Below are 24521 nucleotides of genomic sequence, written 5' to 3'. Positions count from 1 at the left end.
AAAGGATTTCAGACCCAAGGTACTGCATCATTTCTACATATCAAAATTCAAATAATTTCAACCCTAATGTTATAATTCTTTAGTTCCCTCTCAAGACTTCATGATTTTCTGTTAAAAACAACAAAAACTTCTAAGTAATTTTTATTGTTCTCCCTGGAATATTTAGGTCTTTGGTCCTGGTGAGTTCTGCTGTTAAAATATATAACTTCAGCTGTCTCGGTGATACTATTTATATAAATTTATAATGTTTATAATTTTTCAGACTTCTCATTTTTAGACTTTTTGTCAGACAAAAAAATACAAAAATGAAAAAATGTTTACACTATTTGATTTTGTGACAGCTTTCTGCAAATCATATCGTGAACACCCTTGTGATGATAATGAAATTGAATTTCTGAATCAAATGAAAAAGTGTACTAATTGTCAGTGAAAGAAAGAACTCTAGGAAGCATTTAGTAATAGTTTGCCTGAGAGAGTAGTGCCATCGTGAAGCAGAGTTGTAAACATATTGTGTTCCTTTTTTTGTTTTTGTTTTTAAGGAAAATCATTAACTTTGGGGCCTCATCCAGAGTAGCATCGTCTACATGGGCATTCCTTCCTCCTACTGTTTCAGAAAACCTTTGATAACTAATTGAGAAAATGCAGAAGATCTTGCAGACAGATGAAATTACCAATATCCAAGCTTTTAGAAAAGGAAAGAGGAAAAGGACAGAGACAATGGACTCAGAAAATCCAAATAGTGACATGGAAAAAGGACAGGTTGGTTCTCTCTTACCTTGATTCAATTTTATTAAGTAGCTCAACCATAATTCCTTAATTTATCAGTTCTTTCTTCTGTTCTACTAATTTATTCTTCCTTTAAATTCTGTATTCAGTCAAGGGAATGTAGTGTCATGTTCACCTCTCAATCTTAGATAGGAAGAGTTAGAAACATTTGATAATCAATAAGCCTGCCTCTGTTTAATTATGGCCAAATATGCCATTGTTAAAACTTTGCTTAAAATTCTGGGAAATTAAAAGTCAGCAAACTGTCAGAAAACATTTTTTCCTTTCACAAATATATTGGAGAAATTGGAATACCTCTTTCTCCCCGAATCCCAACGCCACCGCCCCCCCACCCCCGCCTGATACTAGAGATTGAACCCAGGGATGCTCTACCACTGAGATATATCCCTAGAACTTTTTTTCTTCTTCCCCTTCCTTTCCTTCTCCTCCTTCTTCCTCTTCCCTATTCCTCTTCTCCTCCTCCCTTTCTCCCTCCCCCTTCCCCTTTTCCTTCTCCTCCTCTTCCTCCTATTTTAGGACAGAGTCTCACTAAATTGCTGAGGCTGTCCTCAAACTTGTGACTCTCCTGCCTCAGGCTCCTGCGCCAATGTACCTAGCTGGAATACCTCTTCTTTAAGACACACTATTTGCTTTTCTTTTTAGATTTCAATTCGTGGCCCATCCTCATCATCCCATTCCCCTCCTATAAAGTTTGGACAGTCAATCAATGTGCTTATTCTGTATTTTTTTTATTTGTCACTGTAATACATGTATTTGTGTATGACTTTGTAATACATGCAGTTGCTGCAGTCCGGCTGCAGCAAACTAACGGGGTGGGGGTGGGGAGGGATGAGGAACTTGTGTACATTGATACAGCAGGAGTGGGAGCCATTTATTGTAGGACAGGAGGGATATATATACATTACACACAGCTTATCTTAATTAACATAAACTAGATACAGCAGTCAACCAATAAGGAATCTCCACACTTAATGGCTCGCTGGCGTTAGTTCACAAACCACTCCCTCTGCAAAATGCCAGGCGCCATCTTGACTTGTTTACAGACCCTAACATGCAGTGTTTTATATTCATATATTTTTACTTAATTTGTTAAATAAATACTCCATTATTATGGTTTAAAATATTTTTAAAGACAATGAAAAATCCTTATATTCCTGTCTCCTATTCACTCTGTTCATGCCCGAACCCCATCCACACTACAGTAACCACGTGTATTGCTTTCTTGTTTATCCTTCTTGCATTTCTTTGTTCAAATAAAGCAAATATAAATAGATATTCTTATCTCTCTTTGGGTCAAAAAAGGAACATACCATATATACTGCTTTGTACTTTGCTTTATTACTTAATATATTTTGAAGCTCTTTCCATTAATAGATAGCTCTATTCCACCGTCTGTGTGCACCAATCTTTATTAGTCCCCTGTGATGAATGGGGTTCTTTTTAATCTTTTTCTTAATGTGATCTACAATGCACTATATAAACTTATATATACATCATTTAGTAGTACATTGATATCATATTATAACTCTTAATTTGTTTCTGATTTTTCCATCAGTATTGCTTTATAAAAATAATTTTTATTTATAAAATTTCAGGTATACAACATGTTGTTATGGGATACATCTAAAAAATAAAAAGGTTACTGAGTAAAACGAATTAACACTACCATCATTTCATAGAATTATTCATTTTAGTTTGTTTTTAGGACAAAAGCAGCTAAAATCTGCTCATTTAGCATGAATCTCAAATATAGTAGTTTTATTACCTATAGTCCTCATGTTATACATCAGATCTCTAGTCTTGTTCAGATCTGTATCCTCTGGTCTAATCTCCTAATTTCCTAATCTCTATTCTTCCTGCCACTGAAGGGATTACTGTTTGTTCTCTGTCACTGGTTTTGTTTGCTTGTTTGTTTTGTTTTAGACTGCAGATGTAAGCAATACTATGTAGTATTTTTTATTTCTGTGTCTGGCTTATTTCACTTAACATAATGTCCTTCGGGCTCATATATGTTGTGGCAAATAGCAAGATCTCATTTAAAAAAATTTTTTAGATGTTGATAGACCTTTATTTCATTCAGTTATTTATATGTGGTACTGAAAATTGAACCCAATGCCTCACACATGCTAGGCATGCACTCTACCACTGAGCCACAACCCCAGCAACCCCCCAATCTCCTTATTTTTAAAGGCTGAATTGCATACATATACATATATACTGTGTACATACATATATACATGCATTATACATATATACATGCATATATACATATATGTATGTCTGCATTATGTATATAAATTATGGCACATACTTATAAGTATGGTACATGTATGTAAATAAACTATGGTACACTTATATATACAAATACACATGTGTATATATGTATGTGCCATATATAATATATATTTAATCCATTCATCCATTGATGGACACTTAGGTTCTTTTCATAGCAATATTTTTAGCATCTATCTATATTGCTACATGTACATCTCATCCATTGCATCTAACAGCTGCATGGTACCATTTTTTATTTATCCTTTTCTCCAATGATGACCACTTAAATTTTCCCTAGCATCAATAAAATAATCCCCATACATGTCCCTTTAAGAGACAGTGTGGGCAATGGAGTATTACTCTGCATTAAAAAATGACAAAATCATAGAATTTACAGGGAAATGGATGGCATTAGAGCAGATTATGCTAAGTGAAGCTAGCCAATCCCTAAAAAACAAATGCCAAATGTCTTCTTTGATATAAGGAGAGTAACTAAGAACAGAGTAGGGTCGAAGAGCATGAGAAGAAGATTAACATTAAACAGGGATGAGAGGTGGGAGGGAAAGGGAGAGAGAAGGGAAATTGCATGGAAATGGAAGGAGACCCTCAGAGTTATACAAAAGTACATACAAGAGGAAGTGAGGGGAAGGGGAAAAATAATACAAGGGGGACAAATGAATGTCAGTAGAGGGGGCAGAGAGAGAAGAGGGGAGGGGAGGGGAGGGGAGGGGTGATAGTAGAGGATAGGAAAGGCAGCAGAACACAACAGACACGAGTATGGCAATATGTAAATCAATGGATGTGTAACTGATGTGATTCTGCAATCTGTATATGGGGTAAAAATGGGAGCTCATAACCCACTTGAATCAAATTGTGAAATATGATATATCAAGAACTATGTAATGTTTTGAACAGCCAACAATAAAAAATTAAAAAAAAAAAAGAGAGACAGTGTGGGGCTGGGGTTGCAGCTCAGTGGTAGGGCATTTTGCCTAGTATGTGTGAGGCACAGGGTTAGATTCTTATCACCATATATAAGTAAATAAATGAAATAAAGGTCCATCACCAAGTTAAAAAAAATTGTTTTTAAAAGAGATTGTGAAAATTTCTATGGGGTAAATACATAGGAGGATGATTATGGTTTACATATGTATTTCTAGTTCGTTTGACTAAATATTATAAAATTGGTTTTTAGAATGTTCACATCAGTCTACATGCCCAGCAGTAATGCATAATGGGTTCCTATATTTATATTTCCCTACTAACATTTAGCATTAATATCCATTTTTCTAATTTTTAACAAATGAATCAGTGAAAATATTGTTATAATTTACTAGTGCAGATTTGGGGGAACTCAGGGTTGCTGGAGGGGTAAAATAGTCACATGCTCTTATAAGCCAGTTATGTGGTTTCGTCAGCAATTTTTTTCCTCAAAAACCATAGTTTTCCAAACTACATATTTCTATTTGATTTCATTGCAGTTCACTATAGCCAGAGCTCTTATTTGGTCATAGATTTTAGGCCTGAAAACACTCTTCTTTTAAGGCATCTTTTCTCGTCTTTTCTTTCCGATTTATGACAGTTACCTCACAGCCATCTGAAACAAACAAACAAAAAATCTTGAAGGTAACACCTTGAATTTAAAGCTTTTTACTGGGCTGGATACCACTGTCTGCCAGAGAACATATAAAGACAAGCTCCTGAGAAAGCCTTGAGGTTACAGTCTTATCTCCTGCTATTTAGATATGGAAGTAAAAATTTTCCCCAAACCCTTGAAGATTTAACATTGCCAAACTCAGTTAATTTAAACTATCTGCTGCACATTTTTTATGTGCTTGCAAGCTAGCTAGCTCTGACATGAAGTATCTGAAACACACCACAGCTCTTTTTCCAGGCTCTCTAGGCATGTGGTTTGACTTCAAAAGTATTCCAGGTGACCATTTTACCAAAAATGTCACCAAGGTCTAACAAAATCAGTGGCTTTCCAGCATGCCATACCCTCACCCTTTTTGCCCAGCACTTGAACTTTAATTATTTTAAACATATTTCAAGTTTTAGGTATTCCTACTTCTGTGTACCCATTATGAATTAGTTGTGATATGTGTTACAAAGACTGTAACAAAGACCCCAATAACAATATATAAAATAGAAGTTTATTATTATACAATAGTGAGAGCAGTCTGGGGCTGAAACGGCAGCTCCACAATAATGAAAATCCCTCTTACCTTGTTTATCTACCTTCCTCAGCTTGCAGCCTCTGCATCTAATATGACTACTCTCACTTTCAGATCCTCTTTTTCTCTCAGAAGAAAGAGAATCAGCAGGGGAAGACATGCTCATTTTCTTAGGGTTATGGACCAGAAGTGGCGCACATAGCTTCTGCTCCTATTCTGTTGGCAGGAGCATAGACAGTCAGGTAGAACCCTGTTACCAGAGGAAAAATGGGACAAAAGATACATATAGCTAGTAGTTTCTACCACTGTCCATTTTTCTGTTGGGTTTTTGTCTTTTCTTTTGGGTTTCTTGGTCTATTCTGGTAGGTTTTTTATCCCACTCTTAATATAAATATTTTATCTATTGTAGAAATTAGCCTACTGTGATTTAGGTTTGAGATATTACAAATATCTTCTCCCAGTTTCTATTTGTGTATTAACAGTTATCTTCTTCCTTCCATTGGTACTTACAAATGGATTTACTTTGACCTGATTCCTTTTCTTTCTAGTACTTGCTGGCGAGAACAAGACCATACATTCTATTTTTTTCCAATTATCATGCATAGAATTAGGGTCTCAATAGGTATCCTTCAATTTTTGAAAAATCTTTCATTTATATTTAATTAAATACATCACTTTTTCTCTTAGGATTTATACATCTTATGTGAGTACATTAGCTATTTGCCCACAAAGAATAGTAATTTACATTATTACTATTACATATATATCCACTACTGTTATATATATTATATGTACATATACACATGCAAGCATTTGTATAATAATAAAATATATATGCATATACTGATATTTGTTTATAAAATAAAGGTTGAATATACATATCATAAATCATACAAAAGTGCAAATGAATTTTTCTCTAACTGATCTCATCTGGCTTTTAATTATCCATTCCTGAATCATCATCATCATCATCACCCTACAATTTGTGTTCTAGTCTTTAAAAGTCCCTTTTAGTCATTATCTCAGTCACTTTAGGATTTAAGCTTCAATCAGTCCTATATTTTTGTCTTCTTCTGCTTTCTACTTTTTTTTCCTAAAGACATGATTCAAGTTTTCAGGAGTCTCCAGTCTTCTACTAAGATTCTTACTTTCCTGTGTTGTTCCTAGGTGTCATTAAATGTTGCTGATGAGCTAGTTCTTCCAGGTCCACTGGGGATCTTATTGGTACCTGCTGCTGAAGTTTGCCATCCTGGTACCCACTACCACCTTCCACAAGATTCTGGCACCATGTGGCCTCTGATCTACACTCTAAGCTATTTGTTTCATTAGTTTCCCTAGCACTTTCCTATCTCCTGACCAGGACACAAGGATCCTTTGGATTCTGTAGCTGCTTTGCATTCATACCAGGGAGTCTGGGGAGCTATCTCTGCTCCATTTTTCTGAAAACCAAATTGACTATTTCTGATCTATGGGCCCAGAAAATCACCATGATACCCTGAAGTTACACTGGACATGGGGCCTCTTCAAGGAGCTTAGACTGCACAAAGAAGCAAGGAGCTATCCCTGGTGCTTTGGGATTGCCCCCGTTATCTGAATGTTTATATGATGTGCCCCAACTTCTTAAATCCCCTAAAGGGCAGGGACAGTAGAGTACAGACATTTGAACATAATTCCCTGCCATTTCAATTCTTTATTTCCCAGCCTCTTCCAGCATCATAATGTCTTTTTCTTCTCTGCAGCAGGAACTTTCTTTATGGTATAACCTTTATTTCTATTACTCTCAGGTTTTTTTTTTTAAGCTTTAGGCTTCTGGGTTTTGATATTTACAAATTCCAGTTAGTACTTCAATTCTCCAGCTTGGTAGAGAAAAAAAAAGGTTAAGTATCAACACAGCTTGGATTTTACAACTCCAGTGTCTTCAAATTATTGTCTTATTATTGACATTAAAAACTATTTTTAAAATAAAAAGGTAAATGTGAATGTTTCCTTCTAACAATCTGCTGTCTCTTTTCTCTGGTGCAATAAGCCCCAAATTGGTTTCATGCCATAGTCTTGACAGCGAGGCCAAGAATGGAGATTAGGGAAAGAAATGCAGAATGGGGGTGAACTAAAAAGAAGGAAAATATATTGTCTTCCAGCACAATAAGATTATTGGATGTCTATTATGTGCAATGCAATATGCTAGGTTTTACTCTAAATATTGTCCTAGGTTATTTTATTTTTTAATTTTGAAATTAATGAGAACTGGGGATGTATCAGTGATAGTGCACTTGCCTAGCATGTACAGGCTCTGGGCTCCATTCCTAGAACATGCAACAATAACAACAAAAGAAAAAGAATAAGAATATGAATAAGAAAAAGAATAAGAATAAGAATAATGAACTCCAATGCCCATCTTAATACCTAAAATTTTACCTTATCATAACTTATGACTACTTATATACTCCTCTCCTACCTGCCTGTATCAATCCAGATATAATCATAGTCAATCTCATGTATAATTTACTTTCTTGTAAGACTTATTTTTTGCACTGCTGGGGATTGGGCCTCATTCATGATGACAAGTGCTCTATCACTAAGTTGTGTCCCTAGCCCACTTTTTTGAATTTTTTTTTTATTTTTATTTATTCTTTTTAGATAACATGACAGTAGAGTGTATTTTGATACATTATACATATGTGGAATATAACTTATTCTAATTAGGACCCCATTCTTGTGGTCGTATATGATGTGGAATTTCACAGGTGATATATTCCTATATGAACATAGGAAAGTTATGTCTGATTCATTCTACTGTCTTTCCTATTCCCATCCCTGCTCCCTTCCCTTCATTCCCCTTTGTCTAATTCAATGAACTTCTATTCTCCCCTACTCCTACTTACTGTATGTTAGTATCCACATATCAGAGAGAACATTTGGCCTTCTGGTTTTTTTGATTGGCTTATTGCACTTAGCATGATAATCCCTAGCTCCATCCATTTACCAGAAAAAGTCATAAAGTCATTCTTTTTTACATCTAGCCCACTTTTAAAAAATTTATAAAACTGAAATCATGCATACATATTGTCTCATTACACACAAATATCTATTCAATAATATGTATATATGTGTTAAAATATATAATTAGGTTTATTTATTTATTTATTTATTTATTTTGAGATGGGATCTCACTGTTTCCCAGTGGCCTTCATCTCCTGGGCTCAAGCAGTCCTCTTGCCTCAGCCTCTCAGAAGATAGGAAGACAGGCATATGCTACTAGCTTATTTCTTCTTTAACTTTACAAAAAGTTTATTATATTATACATTTACATTTGGAACATGTTCTTTTCCCTCAACATTTTACTGAGATTAATTCATAAAGGCAATTATTTATTCCCTTTCAATTCTGGGTAAATCCCACTGTGTGACTTCAGCACTACTCACCTATCCATTGTCCTGTCAATAGGCAATTGTGTTTTAATATTTTCATCATTATGAACCATGTTGCTACTGAAAGCTTTGGACATATTTCTTATTATACATATACTTAAGTCTCTTTCATATGTAGACCCAGGAATCAATTGCAAGATCAGAGGGCAGACGAATGTTAAACTTTATGGGATAATGTCAGATTGTTTTCCAAAGTAGTATACCAAATTTATTTCCATAAGCAAATATGGGCAATTCCAGTGATCCATGTCCACATTCCATGCTTAGTTGTGTCAAACTCCTTAATTTTTGCCCAAAATATATTTGATTGTGATCTTGATCTTCTTTTTCCTGATTGCTAATGAGATTGAACATCTTTTTTATACTCGGTGGCCATATGTGTTATCTCGTCTATAAAATGCTTACTCATGTCAATCACTTATTTTTTTTTTAATTTTTATTGTTGGTTGTTCAAAACATTACTTAGTTCTTGACATATCATATTTCACACTTTGATTCAAGTGGGTTATGAACTCCCATTTTTACCCCGTATACAGATTGCAGAATCACATCGGTTACACATCCACTGATTTACATATTGCCATACTAGTGTCTATTGTATTCTGCTGCCTTTCCTATCCTCTACTATCCCCCTCAATCACTTATTTTTCTATTAAGTTGCTGCTTTATTTTCCTTATTGATTTGTGGGGAATTATATATATATTATATATATATATATATATACACATACATACACACACATGTTTACATATATATATAAATATTTATACATAACACACAACTTTGTCAGTTAACAAATCAAATATCTTCTATTGATTGTGATCAGTCTTTTCCTTTTAATGTTGCCTAATGAATAAAAGTTTTTAATTTTAATGTAATTGAATGCATTAATCTTTTATTATGATTATGATTATATTGAAGATTCTTTCCTGCCCCAAGTTATATTTTCTTTTTAATTTATTTTTATTCTACTTTGTTATATATGACAGTAGAATGCATTACAATTCATATTACACATGTAGAGCACAATTTTTCATATCTCTGGTTGTATACAAGTATATTCACACCATTCGTGTCTTCATACGTGTACTTAGGGTAATGATGTCCATCCATATCTTTGTCCTTTCTAGAGTTCATCTAATCCTCCCAGGCTGCCCTTCCCAACCCAACTATTAATCAGCCTCCTTCTATCAGAGAAAACATTCAGCATTTGTTTTTTTTTTGGGGGGGGGGATTGGCTAACTTCATTTAGTATTCTATTCTCCAACTCCATCCGTTTACCTGTAAATGCCATGATTTTATTCTCTTTTATTGCTCAGTAATATTCCATTGTGTATAATACCACATTTTTTAATCCATTCATCTACTGAAAGTTATCTAGGTTGGTTCCATAATTTAGCTATTGTGAATTGTGCTGCTATAAACATTGATGTGGCTGTGTCCCTGTAGTATGCTATTTTTAAGTCCTTTGGGTATAGACCGAGGAGTGGGATAGCTGGGTAAATGGTAGTTTTCCAAGGAATCTCCATACTGCTTTCCATGTTGGCTGCATCAATTTGCAGTCCGACCAGCAATGTATGAGTGTTCCTTTTTCCCCACATTCTCACCAGCACTTATTGTTGTTTGTATTCTTAATAGCTGCCATTCTGACTGAAGTGAGATGAAATCTTAAAGAGTATATTTTCTTGTACAACTTAAATTTTCACTTTTAATGTTTAAATTCTTAATCCATCTGAAGTGGTGTGTGTGTGTGTGTGTGTGTGTGTGTACACCAAGGTAGGAATGCATTTTCTTTACTTTTTCTCTTAAAGGTCAGCCAGTATTTCCAGCATCGTGTATTGAGCAAGTCCTATTTTCTTGGGTGTTTTAGTCAGCTTTTTTCATCGCTGTTATTTAAAGACCCAACCAGCACAACTGTAGAGGGAAAAGAGTTTGTTTGGGGGCTCACAGTATCAAAGGTCACAATCATAGACAGCAGACTCCATTCCTCTGGCTCAAGGTGAGGCTGAACATCATGGTGGAAGAGTGTGGCAGAGAGAAGCGGCTCACATGATGATCAGAAAACAGAAAGGGGTCTCCACTCACCAGATACAAGATATATACCCTAAAGCCACACCCCTAATGGCACCTCATCTGGCCACACTCTATCCACCTTCAGTTACCCACCCAGTTAATCACATCAAAGGATTAATCCACTGATTGGGTCAATGCTCTGGTAACCCAATCATTCTTCTCTGAATCTTCTTGCATTGTCTCACATATGAGCTTTTGCGGGACACCTCTTATCCAAACCTTAACAACGGGTGAGTTGCTATGCCACTCTGTCCTATAAGAAGTTCCTCATGTGCATGCATCTATTTTGGGCCTCTCTATTTTTGGTCATGCTATCTGTTTCCATACCAATGCCATGCTGTTTTAATTGCTCTATATTTTTAGTAAACCCTTGCATTTGTAAAGAAAGATCCTGTTTCATTTCATATATTTCTTCAGGATTTCTCTGGATATTCTTAGGCTTTTGTTCTTTTAGATGAATTTCAGAATCAATTTATTAAGTTCCAGGTTTTTTAAATTTTTATTGAAATTGCATTAACTTTAAAGTTCAATTTAGGGATAATTACTACTTTTTAAATGAAATATTTCATCTCTGAACATGATAACTGTGTACATTGACATCATCTTTTAGTACAGCTTGTTTACTTTCTTCATAGAGATCTTTCACTTTTTTGCTATGCATTAATGACATTTGTTCTCAAAACAAGAATTAAGCATAAATATGAAATATTTAGGCTATATGGATTGGAAACTGTCAAAAGGTACTATTTATGTGGTACTGAGGATAAAGCCCAGGACCTCACACATGCAAGGCAAGCACTCTACCACTGAGCCATAACCCAGCCCCTTCTTGGAGATATTTTTTAAAACATTTTATGGAAGTACAATATACATATAGAAGGTTGCACATGTCAGAAATGTACAGCTTAATGAATTATCACAAACTGAACACATCCATGCCAGAAATTAGAACATCACCTGCATCTCAGAGTTCTCCTCATGCTCCTCTCTGCTACTTTTCCTCACTGGTCCCCACAGTAACTACTGTCCTGACTTAATAAATAGTGTTCTTATAGCACTACAGTGCTAATTGTAGCTGGTATGTAGAAGCAGTAACTATTGTATATCCTGCCATCTTGCTAGATTTTCCCATGTTATTGCATGATTTTTATCTATGTATTCACAGATGAAGGAAGTGAGGTCCAGATTGTGAAGTATTTGCCTCAAAACAGGCCACATCTCAGAGGAGACCTGGTGCTCTTATTGGTTATAGTCTGTTATACGACTATTCTCTTTTTATTTTTCACTAAAATGACACAGAAAGTTAGAATCCTGATTTCCACGCTGTCGGAGGCACTGTTTTCCCCTCATCCTGAGTTCCTCTGAATGGTGGGGTTTAAAGCTGCTGGGCTGCATGGTTGCAGGAAGTGCCTGTGGGAACAGGAGTGTGTAGTCTTGAATGAACCCCTTCAGAATACAGAACATAGGATAAACCGTTAAAGGAGCTGTGAAACTTCTCTTCTTGTGCCTGCCTTGCATTTTAGAGAGATCCATATTCGGGAAATGCCTTTCTGCCTGGGGAGAGCTCCAGTGAGGATGAAGCACCCTTAGCAGAATTATCAAAGGAGGAATTATGTGCCAAGATAAAAAACCTGAAAGAAAAACTAACAAACACCCGGAAAGAAAACAGCCGGCTTCGACAGTCTTTGGTCATGCTACAAGGTAAACTTTGAGAAAATTGGCATTTTAGATGAAAGGGAAAATGTATAATCAGTGAAAAGAACTGGAAATGAAAAAGTGCCGGGCCCAGTGGTTTATGCCTGTAATCCCAGTAGCTTGGGAAGCTGAGGCAGGAGGATGACAAGTTCAAAGCCAGCTCCTGCAATTTAGTGAGGCGCTAAGCAACTCAACCTTATTAGAGACCCCATCTCTAAATAAAAAATAAAAAGGGCTGGGGATGTGACTCAGTGGTTAAGTGCCCCCTGGTTCAATTCTCATGCAAGAATTAAAAAAAAAAAAAAGAATGAAAAAGAAAACCGGTACCTTAGAGAGCTTAAAAATCGCACTTTAAGAAAATCACCATTACGAAATTTAAATATGGCAGCACTCTTTTGAAGCATCTAGTTTATTGTTCAAAAAATTTAGATTTTTCCTACAGAATACCAAATATTATATTCATTTAACAATGTTCAACACATTTAATGTTCAACAAGTATTTATTGAGCATTTAATGTCAGCCACTCACATCCTAGGCCCTAGAGAGAAAACATTAGTCAGAGAGAGTAAATATGTTGGGGTGCTCATGATGCACATATCTCAGATGTATTTGCTAGAGAATGCCCTAGAAAATGAGGCTTGGTGTGATCTATTATGGAAACCACTGGAATTAATGATTTCATATTAGTTTTTCTATTGAGAACCTTGGTTTGGGAAAATAATTTCATTTCATTGGAGACACATAAAGGAAAAAGAGGAGCCTAGGCAAATTAAAAACCACTTGGCTTTTTGTAGGATCCTATGTTGTATCTGAGAGTCTGTTTTTCAAAAAGTGTAGTTTCCATGGGGCATGGTGGCCCATACCTTTAATCCCCAGCAACTCAGGAGGTGAGGAAGGAAGATGGCAAGTTCAAAGTTTAGTGTTGCTTAATACAACTTGTCTCAAAAAAAGAAAAGGAAAAAAAAATAGTGCTAGGGATGTAGCTCAGAGGTAAAATGCCCTTGGGTTCAATCCCCAGGACAAAAAAAAAAACAGAGAGAGATTGTTTCCCTGTGTAAGCACTATGCACTTCTGAATATTTAACAATTAATCCAATGCTGGGCAGCATTGTGTTATAAACCAGTAAACGCTCCAAACATTTTGAAAATAGATACCTCCAGCTGCTGTGTATAGAATGGGTACAAGTGGTATAAGAAAGAAAGTTAAGAAGAGTCACCAGAAAGCAATTATAGTCATCCAGACTAACCTAGTAGCAGCCTACCCTAGGGCAATGGTGTGGGAAAAAAAGAGGACAGTTTCATGATATGTTTGGAGACAAAAATGACAGAATATGGTGATGAATGAGATTGGAGATTGAGAGAAGAAAGTATTAGGTTACAGATTTTCCTAAGAATGTTTGTTAAATTTAAGGCTTAGATTTTAGTAGAAATAGCTACATGTGAATGGAAATATGTTTATTCCATTAACAAGCCATTTTATTGTAATTTAAAAAAATTGGGGGGGGGGTACTGGGGTTATGACTCAGTGGTGGAGCGCTTGCCTTGCACATGCAAGGTACTGGGTTCCATCCTCAGCACCACATAAAAATAAATAAACAAAATAAAGGTATTGTGTCCATCTACAGCTAAAAAAAAGATATTTAAAAAATTTTGTAGTTGTAGATAGACAGCATTCCTTTTATTTATTCATTAAACATTTTTTTTAGTTGTCAGTGGATTTTTTATTTATTTATATGTGGTGCTGAGAATTGAAGCCAGTACTTCACACATGCCAGGCAAGTGCTCTACCACTGAGCCACAACCTCAGCCCCTATTTATTTATTTATTTATTTATTATGTGGTGCTGAGGATGGAACCCAGCGCCTCACATGTGCTAGGCAAGCACTCTGCCACTGAGCTACAATTCCAGCCCCTCTTGTAATTTCTTCACTTTGAATATTGCATTTTTGCAACTTTCTCCTGTTGAAGTTTTTGTGCTTTTCAATGTAGAGATAATCCCCTAAATTCTGTCACAGAATATAGAATGAGATAAAAGCTAGTTTATAAAGTTAGAAGAACTGCTTAAGAGCATCGATTTTGGAGTACACACTTTGGTTTGAATCTCAACTCTGCTTTACTAGCTTTATGACTTTAGCCATGTCACTTTACTGTGACCTCAGCCCCAGCTTCAGTTCCTCTTCTACAAAAAGGGGACAATATATGATTTCCTTGTTGCTAGGAGGATTAAATGAGATGATTTGGAGAACTGCTTTACTCAGTGCTTGGCACAAGACTCGGTAATCGCAGTTATTATTTTTATTATCGAGGTTTTTATTAACAACAGAACCTGAAAAAGAAAATTAAGACCAATTCTTGTTATAAATATTTGTGAGAAAATTTTAATTCATGAGTACCAAATCAGGCTCAATAACAGATGAAAAGAATCGTTTACTATAACCAGTTCTCTCTCTCCCACACTCCCAGATTGCTATTTCTTTTTCTCCTCACTGCCAACTCTCCACACCTCCTCCCTTATTCTCACTTTCATTTGATGACTTTGCTTCCTACTTCATTGAGAAATAGGAGAATATGAGGAGACCATCATCTCCCAGCACCCATCCTTTTATGCTCCATCCTTTCTTGTTATTCATGAATGAGCCATCCTTGGAGGCAACTAAAGACAGTTTCTCCACCAGTGTATGAGTGCATTTCCCTGAGCTTCTGTCCCTCTGTCCTGCAAAATCAAGTCTTCATTCTCTAATGGATCATTTCTACTATTATTTGAAATACTAATATTTCTCCCATTTAAAGCAAAAAACAAAGCACCTTGCTGGGCACAGTTGCACACACCTGTAATACCAGCTGAGGCAGGAGAATCATAAGTTCAAGCCAGCCTTCTGGACAATTTAGCAAGACACTGTCTCAAAATAAAAAAATAAAAAGGTCTGGGATGTAGCTGAATGGTAAAGCGCTTGTCCAGCAGGTGCTAGCTAGTTCCTGGGTTCAATCCTTGGCTCTTCAAAAAAATTAATTCATTAAAAGATAAAACCCTATTTTAGGCCATTTGTTTCTCTACCTTCTGAGTTATTTCTCTCTTTTCCTTTATAGAAAAACTTCTTAAGAAGTTTGACTATCCATGCTGTCTTCTTCCCCTCTTTTGTTATTTTGGAATCCCATTTAAATCAGACTCTTTCAATTCCATTATATTTCTCTTCTCTGATCTACCATGTCCTTCATGTATTCATTTGTTAGGGCTGCAGTGACAAAGTACCTCAGACCAGATGGCTAAAACAAAAGAAATGTGTTTTCCTACAGTTTTGAAAGCTAGAATTCCAAAATCAAGTTTCCAGCAGGACCATGCTCCTCTTGAAGGTACCATTCATATTGATTCCCTCTAAGGTCACCATTCATATTGATTCCCTCTAAGGTCACCATTCATATTGATTCCCTCTAAGGTCACCATTCATATTGATTCCATCTGTATAAACTCTATTTCAAATAAAGTCATATTCTGAGATATGGGGGTTAGGACTCCAACATACCTTTTCAAGGGAGACACAGTTCAATCCATAACATTCTACATTGCCAACCCAGTGGTCATTTCTCAACTGCCATCTTCAGTGCTCTGTTACCAGCACTTTGACACAATTGGGCAATTCTCTTTCCTTGAAAAGATTTCTTCATTTGGCTTCCAAGATGCCACGGTTTTCCTTCTGCATTCCTTGTATTTCCACCTTAGACTGTTGACTGGTTCATCATCCTACCCACTAAATATTTGATGACATTCCGGTCTCCGCCCTTAGATTTCTTTCCTTTTCATCTGTGTTCACTCCCTATGTGATCCTATCCAATCATGTGGTATTAAAATTCATCTACAGGCTAGGATTCTCAGATTTCTGTCTCCTGCCTGGACCTCTCCAACTCGTTGTCTAACTGCCTACTTGCCGTGACTGATAACCATCTCAGACTAATGCATCTCATAGCACATTCCTGACCTTCAGCCTCTTTCTCTTTCTTCTTCCTCTTAGTCAATGCTAACTCCACTGTTTCAGTTCCTCAAGCCAAAAACCATGATGTAATCCTCTATTTCTATGTCTTTTACATCTCAATTCAGTTCATCAGCAAATTTTACTGTTTTTACCTTTAATATATATCTGGAGCTCAATCCTTTTACCACCACTGCTGTTGGCAGTCTGGTCTGAAGCACCATTATCTCTCATTCAGATTATTTTGGTGTCCCTACTTCTGCTCTTGCTCCTGGGCACTGTATCCTCAACCCAGCAGTAAGAATAAAAATGGAAATTATAAATCTGTTTTTGTGTCACTCCTTTGCTTAAAATCCTCCAGTGAATTACCTCCTTACTCATGGTAAGAACTAGAGTCCTTTTTATGATCTTGGAATCATAACCATGATCTGGTTATCTCCCTTCCCTTCCCTCTCTGGCTTTGTGTTCTGCTGCTCTTCTCTGTTGCTGTCCTCAGGACACACTGGCCCACTTGCTTTCCCTTTAAAGACATCAGACATGATCTTAACTTCAAGTGTCTTTATACTTGCTCTTTCCTATTGCCTACAAGATTCTTTCCATGTATCAACATGGCTTGAACCCTCACTCACTTTAGGCCTTCACTCCAAATTCATATTTTCATGACTCCCACCATCTAAAATTTCAACCTCTCTTTTCCCAATGTTTTTCTTTTCTTTTTAATTCTTTAGTTGTAGATGGACACATATCTTTATTTTTTAATTTATTTTTATGTGGTGCTGAGGATTGAACCCAGTGCCTCACACAAACTAGGCAAGCACTCTACCATTGAGCTACAACCCTAGCCCCTTCCAGTGTTTTTTAATCCTCCTCTCCTGCTTTGTTTCCCAGGGCACTTTTAAGTCTATATAACCTATTACATATTTAATACTGTCTCTCTAGCCCCCTCTACTGCCTGTAATGTAAACTTATAAACAAAGTAGTAAAGTTGTTCTTGGCTGGACTTCAGGCAACTGGAAAAGTCAGAGGGCCTACAGATGCTCCAGTGTTCATTCATGTATTTATTCATCAATAAATATTATAAAATCCTTACTATGTTTAGGTCCTGTGCACTACTGGGAAAATGAATGAAGAAACAAATATTTCTGTTTTCTTTCTTTCTTTTTACATGGGGACTCTTTATAACTGATACATCCCAGATTTTTTCATTTTATTTTAAGACAGGGTCTCACTAAGTTCCCAACACTGGCCTTGAACTCATGATCCTGCTGCCTCAGCCTCCTGAGTAGCTCGGATTACAGGCATGGACCACTATGCCCAGCTAAGATTCCTGCTTTCATTGACCTTATGCTTGTGTGTGTGTGTGTGTGTGTGTGTGTATAAGGGGGAGATAGTAAAAAAAAACATAAAAAAATAATAATGAAGTAAATTATATAATAAGTTCATTTCGTATAATTATATAATATGTTCAGTCTCTGAGAGAAGACTGTACACTAGTTATCTTGTTTGCAATAATGTTCCCAATAACTTTGGACTAAAATCAGGGCTACTTCTTTGTTTATGAAGCCTAATAAGAAAAATGTCAGCATATAAATGTTATTGTGCTGTTCTATACAGTCTAAATGGGAAATGTGTGTGTGCTAAACAGTTGAAACATAATCTTGTGGATGAGAACTGATCAGCACAATATGTGAAAGGAAGTGAGTGATATTATCTATCACATAAGAGGGTATTAAGTTGTTATTTATAAAAAATAAATGTACACCTAGGAAACACAAAGAATCAGTCAAAAACACAACTCATTAGTTACAACTAATGAGATTTCAGTTAAGAATCAAAAATCAGTATGTTTTGGGCTGGGGATGTAGCTCAGTGGTAAAGCACTAGCCTAGTGTGCATGAGGTCCCATGTTCAATCCCTAGCACTGAAACAAAACAAAAACAGAAAGCAGGAAGTTTTGTTCAGCTTCATTTAAGTATGATTGAATTTCCCTCCTGTCTTGAAACCCTAACAAAAAATATATTGCAAATGTGCAAAAGCACAAGAACCAAGAGAACTCAAGAGAAGATCATAACACATTTTTTAAAATGCCAATAAAATTTTAGAAGCTGAAAAGTAGATGGATAAATGGTGACTGACTTTATGTGGGAAAAAAACTGAACTTTTAGGTCTGTGGTGTGGGGACAGGGGAAAGGTAGAGAAATTACAAAGAAATAATCCAAAGCATATCACAGAACTGCAAAAAGCTGCAGAAATTATATCTGTGAAAAGGCTTATGGTAGTGTGAAAATGAGGGGAAACATTGAAAAACCTACATAAACACCCTTTCAGACCATAAATCCACAAGCACATCCTTCCACTGTAGCCTTCAACTATCACTTCTTCACTGTATCAAAAAACAAAGATTTTCTCTCAGGAGATGTTGAACCAAAGCTGTGAACTGAGGGACAATGGAGAATTGGAAAAGGGGATGTGATTATTTGAGAAAATCCATGTTTTAAGAAGGCAGGTAGCAGAATAAAACTCCACTAAGAAAAAAAAAAAAAAAGAGTGCATCCATGAAACAAGAGGAGGGTACTTCTAAAAAAGAATATTCAGAAAACAAGGTGGTGGTGGGGAAACCTAGAAATTCAATAGAATGTCTGGAAGTTAAAGTTAAAAATGGCCCGGGTTCGATCCTCAGCACCACATACAAACAAAGATGTTGTGTCCACCAAAAACTAAAAAATAAATAAATAAACAAATATTAAAAAACATGTTGTAGACATTAGAGCAAGAAGACAAAGGAAAATATAAAAGATTAGAAAAATAGTCCAAGAGTCCTAACATCCAAAGAGAAAAGTTCCTAAAAGAGAACAGAGGAAGAAGATACTTTTAAGAAACCAAGCCAGGTGTAGTGTTTCATGCCTGTAATCTCAGCTACTCAAGAGAATCTCAAGTTCTAGGCCAGCCTGGGCAATTTAGCAAGACCCTGTCTCAAAATAAAACAAAAATAGGGGTGGGGTGTAACTCAGTGAAGGAGCACTTGCTCAGCATGTAGTACCAAAAACCCAACACCAAAACCAAAAAACCCACAATACAATAAACTAAAGAGCACAAACTTCTAGGTCAAAAGATAGCACCAAAGGAAGGGACAGAGAAAGAGAGGAGGGAAGGAAAGGGGGAAATACTGGGGACTGGATTAGAGCAAAATATGTTCCATGCTTTTATAATTATATCAAAACAAATCTTAATGTTATATATAACTAAAATAGAACCAATAAAAAAGATGCCACTAGAAATGCAGATAAGTTTATTTGCTAAGTGTTTAAAACATTTTTCTAAAATTTTATAGTGCATATATACACTTAAGGTATACAATATGACATTTTGAAGATACATAGTGAAATGATTAAAATAGTCCAGCTAATTAACATATCCATCATCTCACATAGGTACAAAAATGTGGCAAGAGCTTAGCCTGAAAACAATAATTTGAGACTGGAAGACGATATAATCACCTTAGTTTCAGATAAATGTTTCATTATTTTCTCATAGTAAATTATACTTTTGGTTGGAAATAATGATTAGAGAATAAAACTGTTAATGATTTTAACTATGCTGAATTGACTTTATTTATAGATTTAAGTAAAACTTTCATAAAATAAAATAATCAAGATTCCACTAAAATCCCAATCTAACAGAGGAAAATGGACTCGCTCTAAAGCATAACATTGTGAAATTTCAGAACAGCAAAAGCAAAGAAGAGAACAAGCATGTCACAAACCAAGCACTGGGAATCTGAATGGCACTGGACTTTTTAATAGCAAAACTGGAAGCTCCAAGATAATTAAGCAATGCCTTCAAAATTCTGAAAGGAGATGATTTAAACCTAGAATTCTAACCCAGTGTAATTACTGACTGAATGTCAAAGAAGGGCAATAATATTTTCACACTTAACAAAACCTCAAAAATGTGCTTCCCATGATTTCTTTTATAGAATCTAAAAATACAGATTGTGCTTCTCCAAAATGAGATAACAAACCTATAAAGAGAAAGACAGTAACCAGAAAACAGGTGATCCATTTCAGGAGAGACACAGGGAAGGCCCAGGATGACAAGCATACAGCTAACCCAGGTATATAGGGTTCCAGGAGCAAGATTTCCAAGAAAAAATGGATGACATGATGAATCCAAACACATCACAAGGATATTGGTGGGGACTTATGAGATGTGTTAGTGAAAGAAGCAATAAAAATATTAAACAAACTATTAACATAAGACAATTATTGACTTCAGGGCAAAACATTTATAAAGAAAAGGAATTGTGAATAATATTTACATTACTATAATAACATAAGTGCAATATTGGTTGAACTAGCAATCCTGTTATAATATTCAAGGATGATGGAAAAGGAGAAAAGTGTGGGTATGTTTGCATGTGAGTACTGTGCCTGTGGGGTTTTGGGTGTTTTTGTTTTTGCTTATGTTTGTTGGAGGGTTTTGTGGGGTTTTTGTTTGTTTGTTTTTGTTTTGTAGATAATAGAGAAATCAAATAAGAGCTACCTTGTCATATTACATAGCTGAAAGTCAGCAAATAATTTTCTGAATCTGAAAAAAATGAGAAATAGTTGTACATGCATATTATTATTTAAGACAATGAAGGGGCAAATACCAGAAAAAAGGGTAAATGAATGGGAAGTGAAAGTGTCTAGGAGTGAAAATCATGAATGGCGAGTGATAAGGCAGAGGACCATTGCTCTTATAAGCCTATTTTTATTTTAAAAGTAACAAATCCTTGATACATAAAAGATGCCAAATATCTAGTATCTACCGTTTTAAAAAAATCAGTAATTTCCTTATATATCAGAAATTATCAGCTATTTTCCTAAAAGAAGGAAAAGAAAATATGTTCACATTAATTACAAACAACTATAAAATATTGACTAATTACCCTAGCAAGAAATGTGTGGGAATTTGTGAAGAAAAATGTAAAAACTGAGAAATGAAGAAACCTAAATAAATGGAGAGACATGTCACATTTATAGGTGGGAAGAAAAGTTGCCAGCTCATCCCAAAATAACTAGTAGTTTGAATGCAGTCACAATCAAAATACCAGTGGCTGTTTTGGTTCTGTCTTTTTTTTTTTTTTTAAATCAAATCCATTCTTTTTTTTTTAAATATTTGTTTAGTTGTAGTTGGACACAACATCTTTATTTAATTTATTTATTTATTTATTTATTTATTTTTATGTGGTGTTGGGATCAAACCCAGAGCCTCACATATGCTAGGTGCATGCTCTACGGCTGAGCTACAGCGCCAGCCCCTTCTGTCTTTTAATAATTGACAAATTTTATTCTAAAGTTAAACTGAGCTGGGCACAGTGACACACACCTGTAATTCCAGGCACTGGGAGGCTAAGACGGGAATATGGCAAGCTCAAGGCCAGCCTGCCAATTTAACGAGATCTTGTCTCAAAATATAAAGGGCTGGGGATGTTGCTCAATGGTAAGGTGCCCATGGATTCAATCTTCAGTACTGGAATGAATGAATGAATGAATGAATGAATGAATAAATAAATAAATAAATAAATAAATAAAGTTAATCTGAAGGAATAAATAGGCAAGATCAATTATGAACATTCTAAGAAAAAAGTACGAGTACAAAATGTGTCCATATTAAATTGTATAATAAGTGAATCTTATACAGTACTTGCTAGGTATCATACTGTTCTGAGTCTTATCTCTCATCCTTGTGAGTAGTTTTAGAACTTCTATTTTAGAGATTAAGAAATTGAGAAATAGAGGAGTTAGCTTGCCAAGGTTACAGAGCTAGTAGTGGGCGGAGCCTATTATCCAATGATTAAAAGTCCAAGAGTTAGCAGATCTATGGAGAACAATGCATATCCCCTCCAACAGAACCCAATATATGATAAAAGTCCTAGAGGCAACATGACACAGAGATAAATACTATGGATTTGGGAGGCAGCATGTAGGTTCAAGCCCTAGCCCTACCACATACTGACCGGTATTGTGTAAGTTGTTCAACAGCTCTGTGCCATTTTAGAGAAGAGAGTGTTCTCATCTCTGAAATGTGTCACCTGGTGACAGGTTAATCATTCAGAATAGAGTTAAGGACATAGAGAGTACTTTATAAAAATTTACTATTATTATGTTTGCTATCACAAGTCAGCAAGGCCACCTTCCTGGGTATGTGAATCATGTAGTCACACAGGGCCCTGCTTTTACTGGTCTAAGGTTTTATTGTCATCCTCTTAAAATTCTTAAGAAGTTTTTGGGCTGGGTTGTGGCTAAGTGGTGCCTATCATGTGTGAGGCACTGGGTTCAATTCTCAGCACCATATATAAACAAATAAATTAATAAAGATTCATCAATAACTAATAAAAATTTTTTAAAAAGTTCTTAAGAAGTTTTGAGCAAGGGTCTCTGCATATTCATGTTGCACTGGATCCTGCAAATGTAGCTATATAGTGAGCCCTGCAAGTCAATGAGGAAAATCATTGATTATTCAGCAAATGGTGTTGGAAAAACTGATATTCCAAGTTAGGTTCTCATTTTGCACCAAGTAGCACATGAAAACATGCCTATGCAGTTTAAATAAAAACTACACATTCTGAATTTGAATGGGAAGTACTTGTTTGAAGAGTTGATGAACTTTGTCTTTAAAAATGTAACATCATATATTTCCTAATACTATTCACTAAATAGGACTAGAAACAAGAACTCAATAGCAAAGGAGATTTCTAGCACCTGGATGTAGTCTTATAGCATTATTTCCCACTAAAAGAAACTCAAGATCCTTGAAGAAAAGGCTGATTTGATATCTGCACATGGAATACACCACATGAGCCTTGTCAGGGGCTTTGAACAGGAAATAGGAACATCTTGCCATACCAGTGAGGAAGTATAACAAAGACTGTGATTGTGTTAACTACAAGAGCTTCCTACTAACCAAAGAAGTGCAGATTGAGCATCAAAAAGAATGATAACCACACTAATTAGAACAAATGTAAAAATTAAAATAAAATAAAAAAGAATGATAATCACAATAGGTAGAAACATATTGTACATGTTTAAGCGTATGAGTTCATAATCTAATAGTCATCTGAAAAAAGCAACTAATTACTTTGAAAACTGGCAAATACAGACCCCCCAAAATGAAGCATTTATCCTGTCATTACTATATGAAATGAACCTCTGAGTGACCAAATAGTTGGTAAGAGGGAGCTTCCCTTTTTAAAAGAATTTCAGCTAGTTAGCAAAAAATAAAATAATTAGAATATCACCATTCGGGGACCTCTTATGACATAATGAACCTAAGCAGTGATCATCGTGGCTTATAATATCATAAAAGAGCTAACCACGCATTAAAAGCACTACTTGAATCTAATAAGACTTCAGATCTAACTACTAATCTATATCAAATACAAAGAACAGAAGAATATGTTAAATGCCTACTTAGCTGTAAAATCAGCAAAATCCAGACCAAGTGAAATCCTCCAAGCAAATGACTCAGTTTTTTAAACTAATAAATTGCAAGGGAGAAAACTAGGAGAGGGAGAGGAAACTATAGTTCCTATGAAACAGCAAATAATTGTAATGCACAGTCTTGATTGGGTCCTGATTCAAACTGTTAAAAAACAAAAACAAAACCAACTTGGCAGAGAAATTTAAACATTGACCAGGTTTTTTTAAAGAATTACTTTTAATTATTTCTTACTGTGGCAGTGGTGTTACAGTTATATTTTTTTAATTTTTCACCTTTTAGAAATACATACTCATAAATGGAATGAATATCTATAGATACTAATATTTACAAATAAAATGAGATGATACGTGTGACTCGAATCAAGTAATCTTGGGAAGAAAGTAGTTGGGAAGATAGAACAAGATTGGCTTCACTTGAGCAGAAACTAGGGTATTTTACCATTTTTTGTCTGTGTTTAAATTTTTCCATTAAAAGTTTAAAATATATATGTGGGGAGAAAACATTTCTAAAAATATGTTACAATTATTCAATATATGAATGAATATTTGAATAATTTTCAAGCATAAAATGACAATATACTAAGAAAATATCACTACTTTTAACTAGAATAAAGACTCAAACTGGGCGTGTGCACACACAT

The 24521-nt window shown here is 35.4% G+C and overlaps 1 protein-coding gene across 1 annotated transcript in view; it reads left to right on the top strand.

Moving 5' to 3' along the window:
* Window positions 1-639: 639 nt before the first annotated feature.
* The window catches only part of Bend6 (BEN domain containing 6), a 36278-nt gene continuing 12396 nt past the window's right edge, over window positions 640-24521 (top strand). Inside the window, exons 1-2 of the mRNA XM_027938192.2 lie at window positions 640-759; window positions 12260-12437. Coding sequence (XP_027793993.1) covers window positions 640-759; window positions 12260-12437 — 298 coding nt within the window. The remainder of the gene's footprint in view (window positions 760-12259; window positions 12438-24521) is intronic.

The sequence above is a fragment of the Marmota flaviventris genome, chromosome 6, assembly GCF_047511675.1.
Source record: "Marmota flaviventris isolate mMarFla1 chromosome 6, mMarFla1.hap1, whole genome shotgun sequence".
Lineage (NCBI taxonomy): Eukaryota > Metazoa > Chordata > Mammalia > Rodentia > Sciuridae > Marmota > Marmota flaviventris.
Note: the sequence above shows the minus strand (reverse complement) of the source record. Positions and strands in the feature narration are given on the sequence as shown.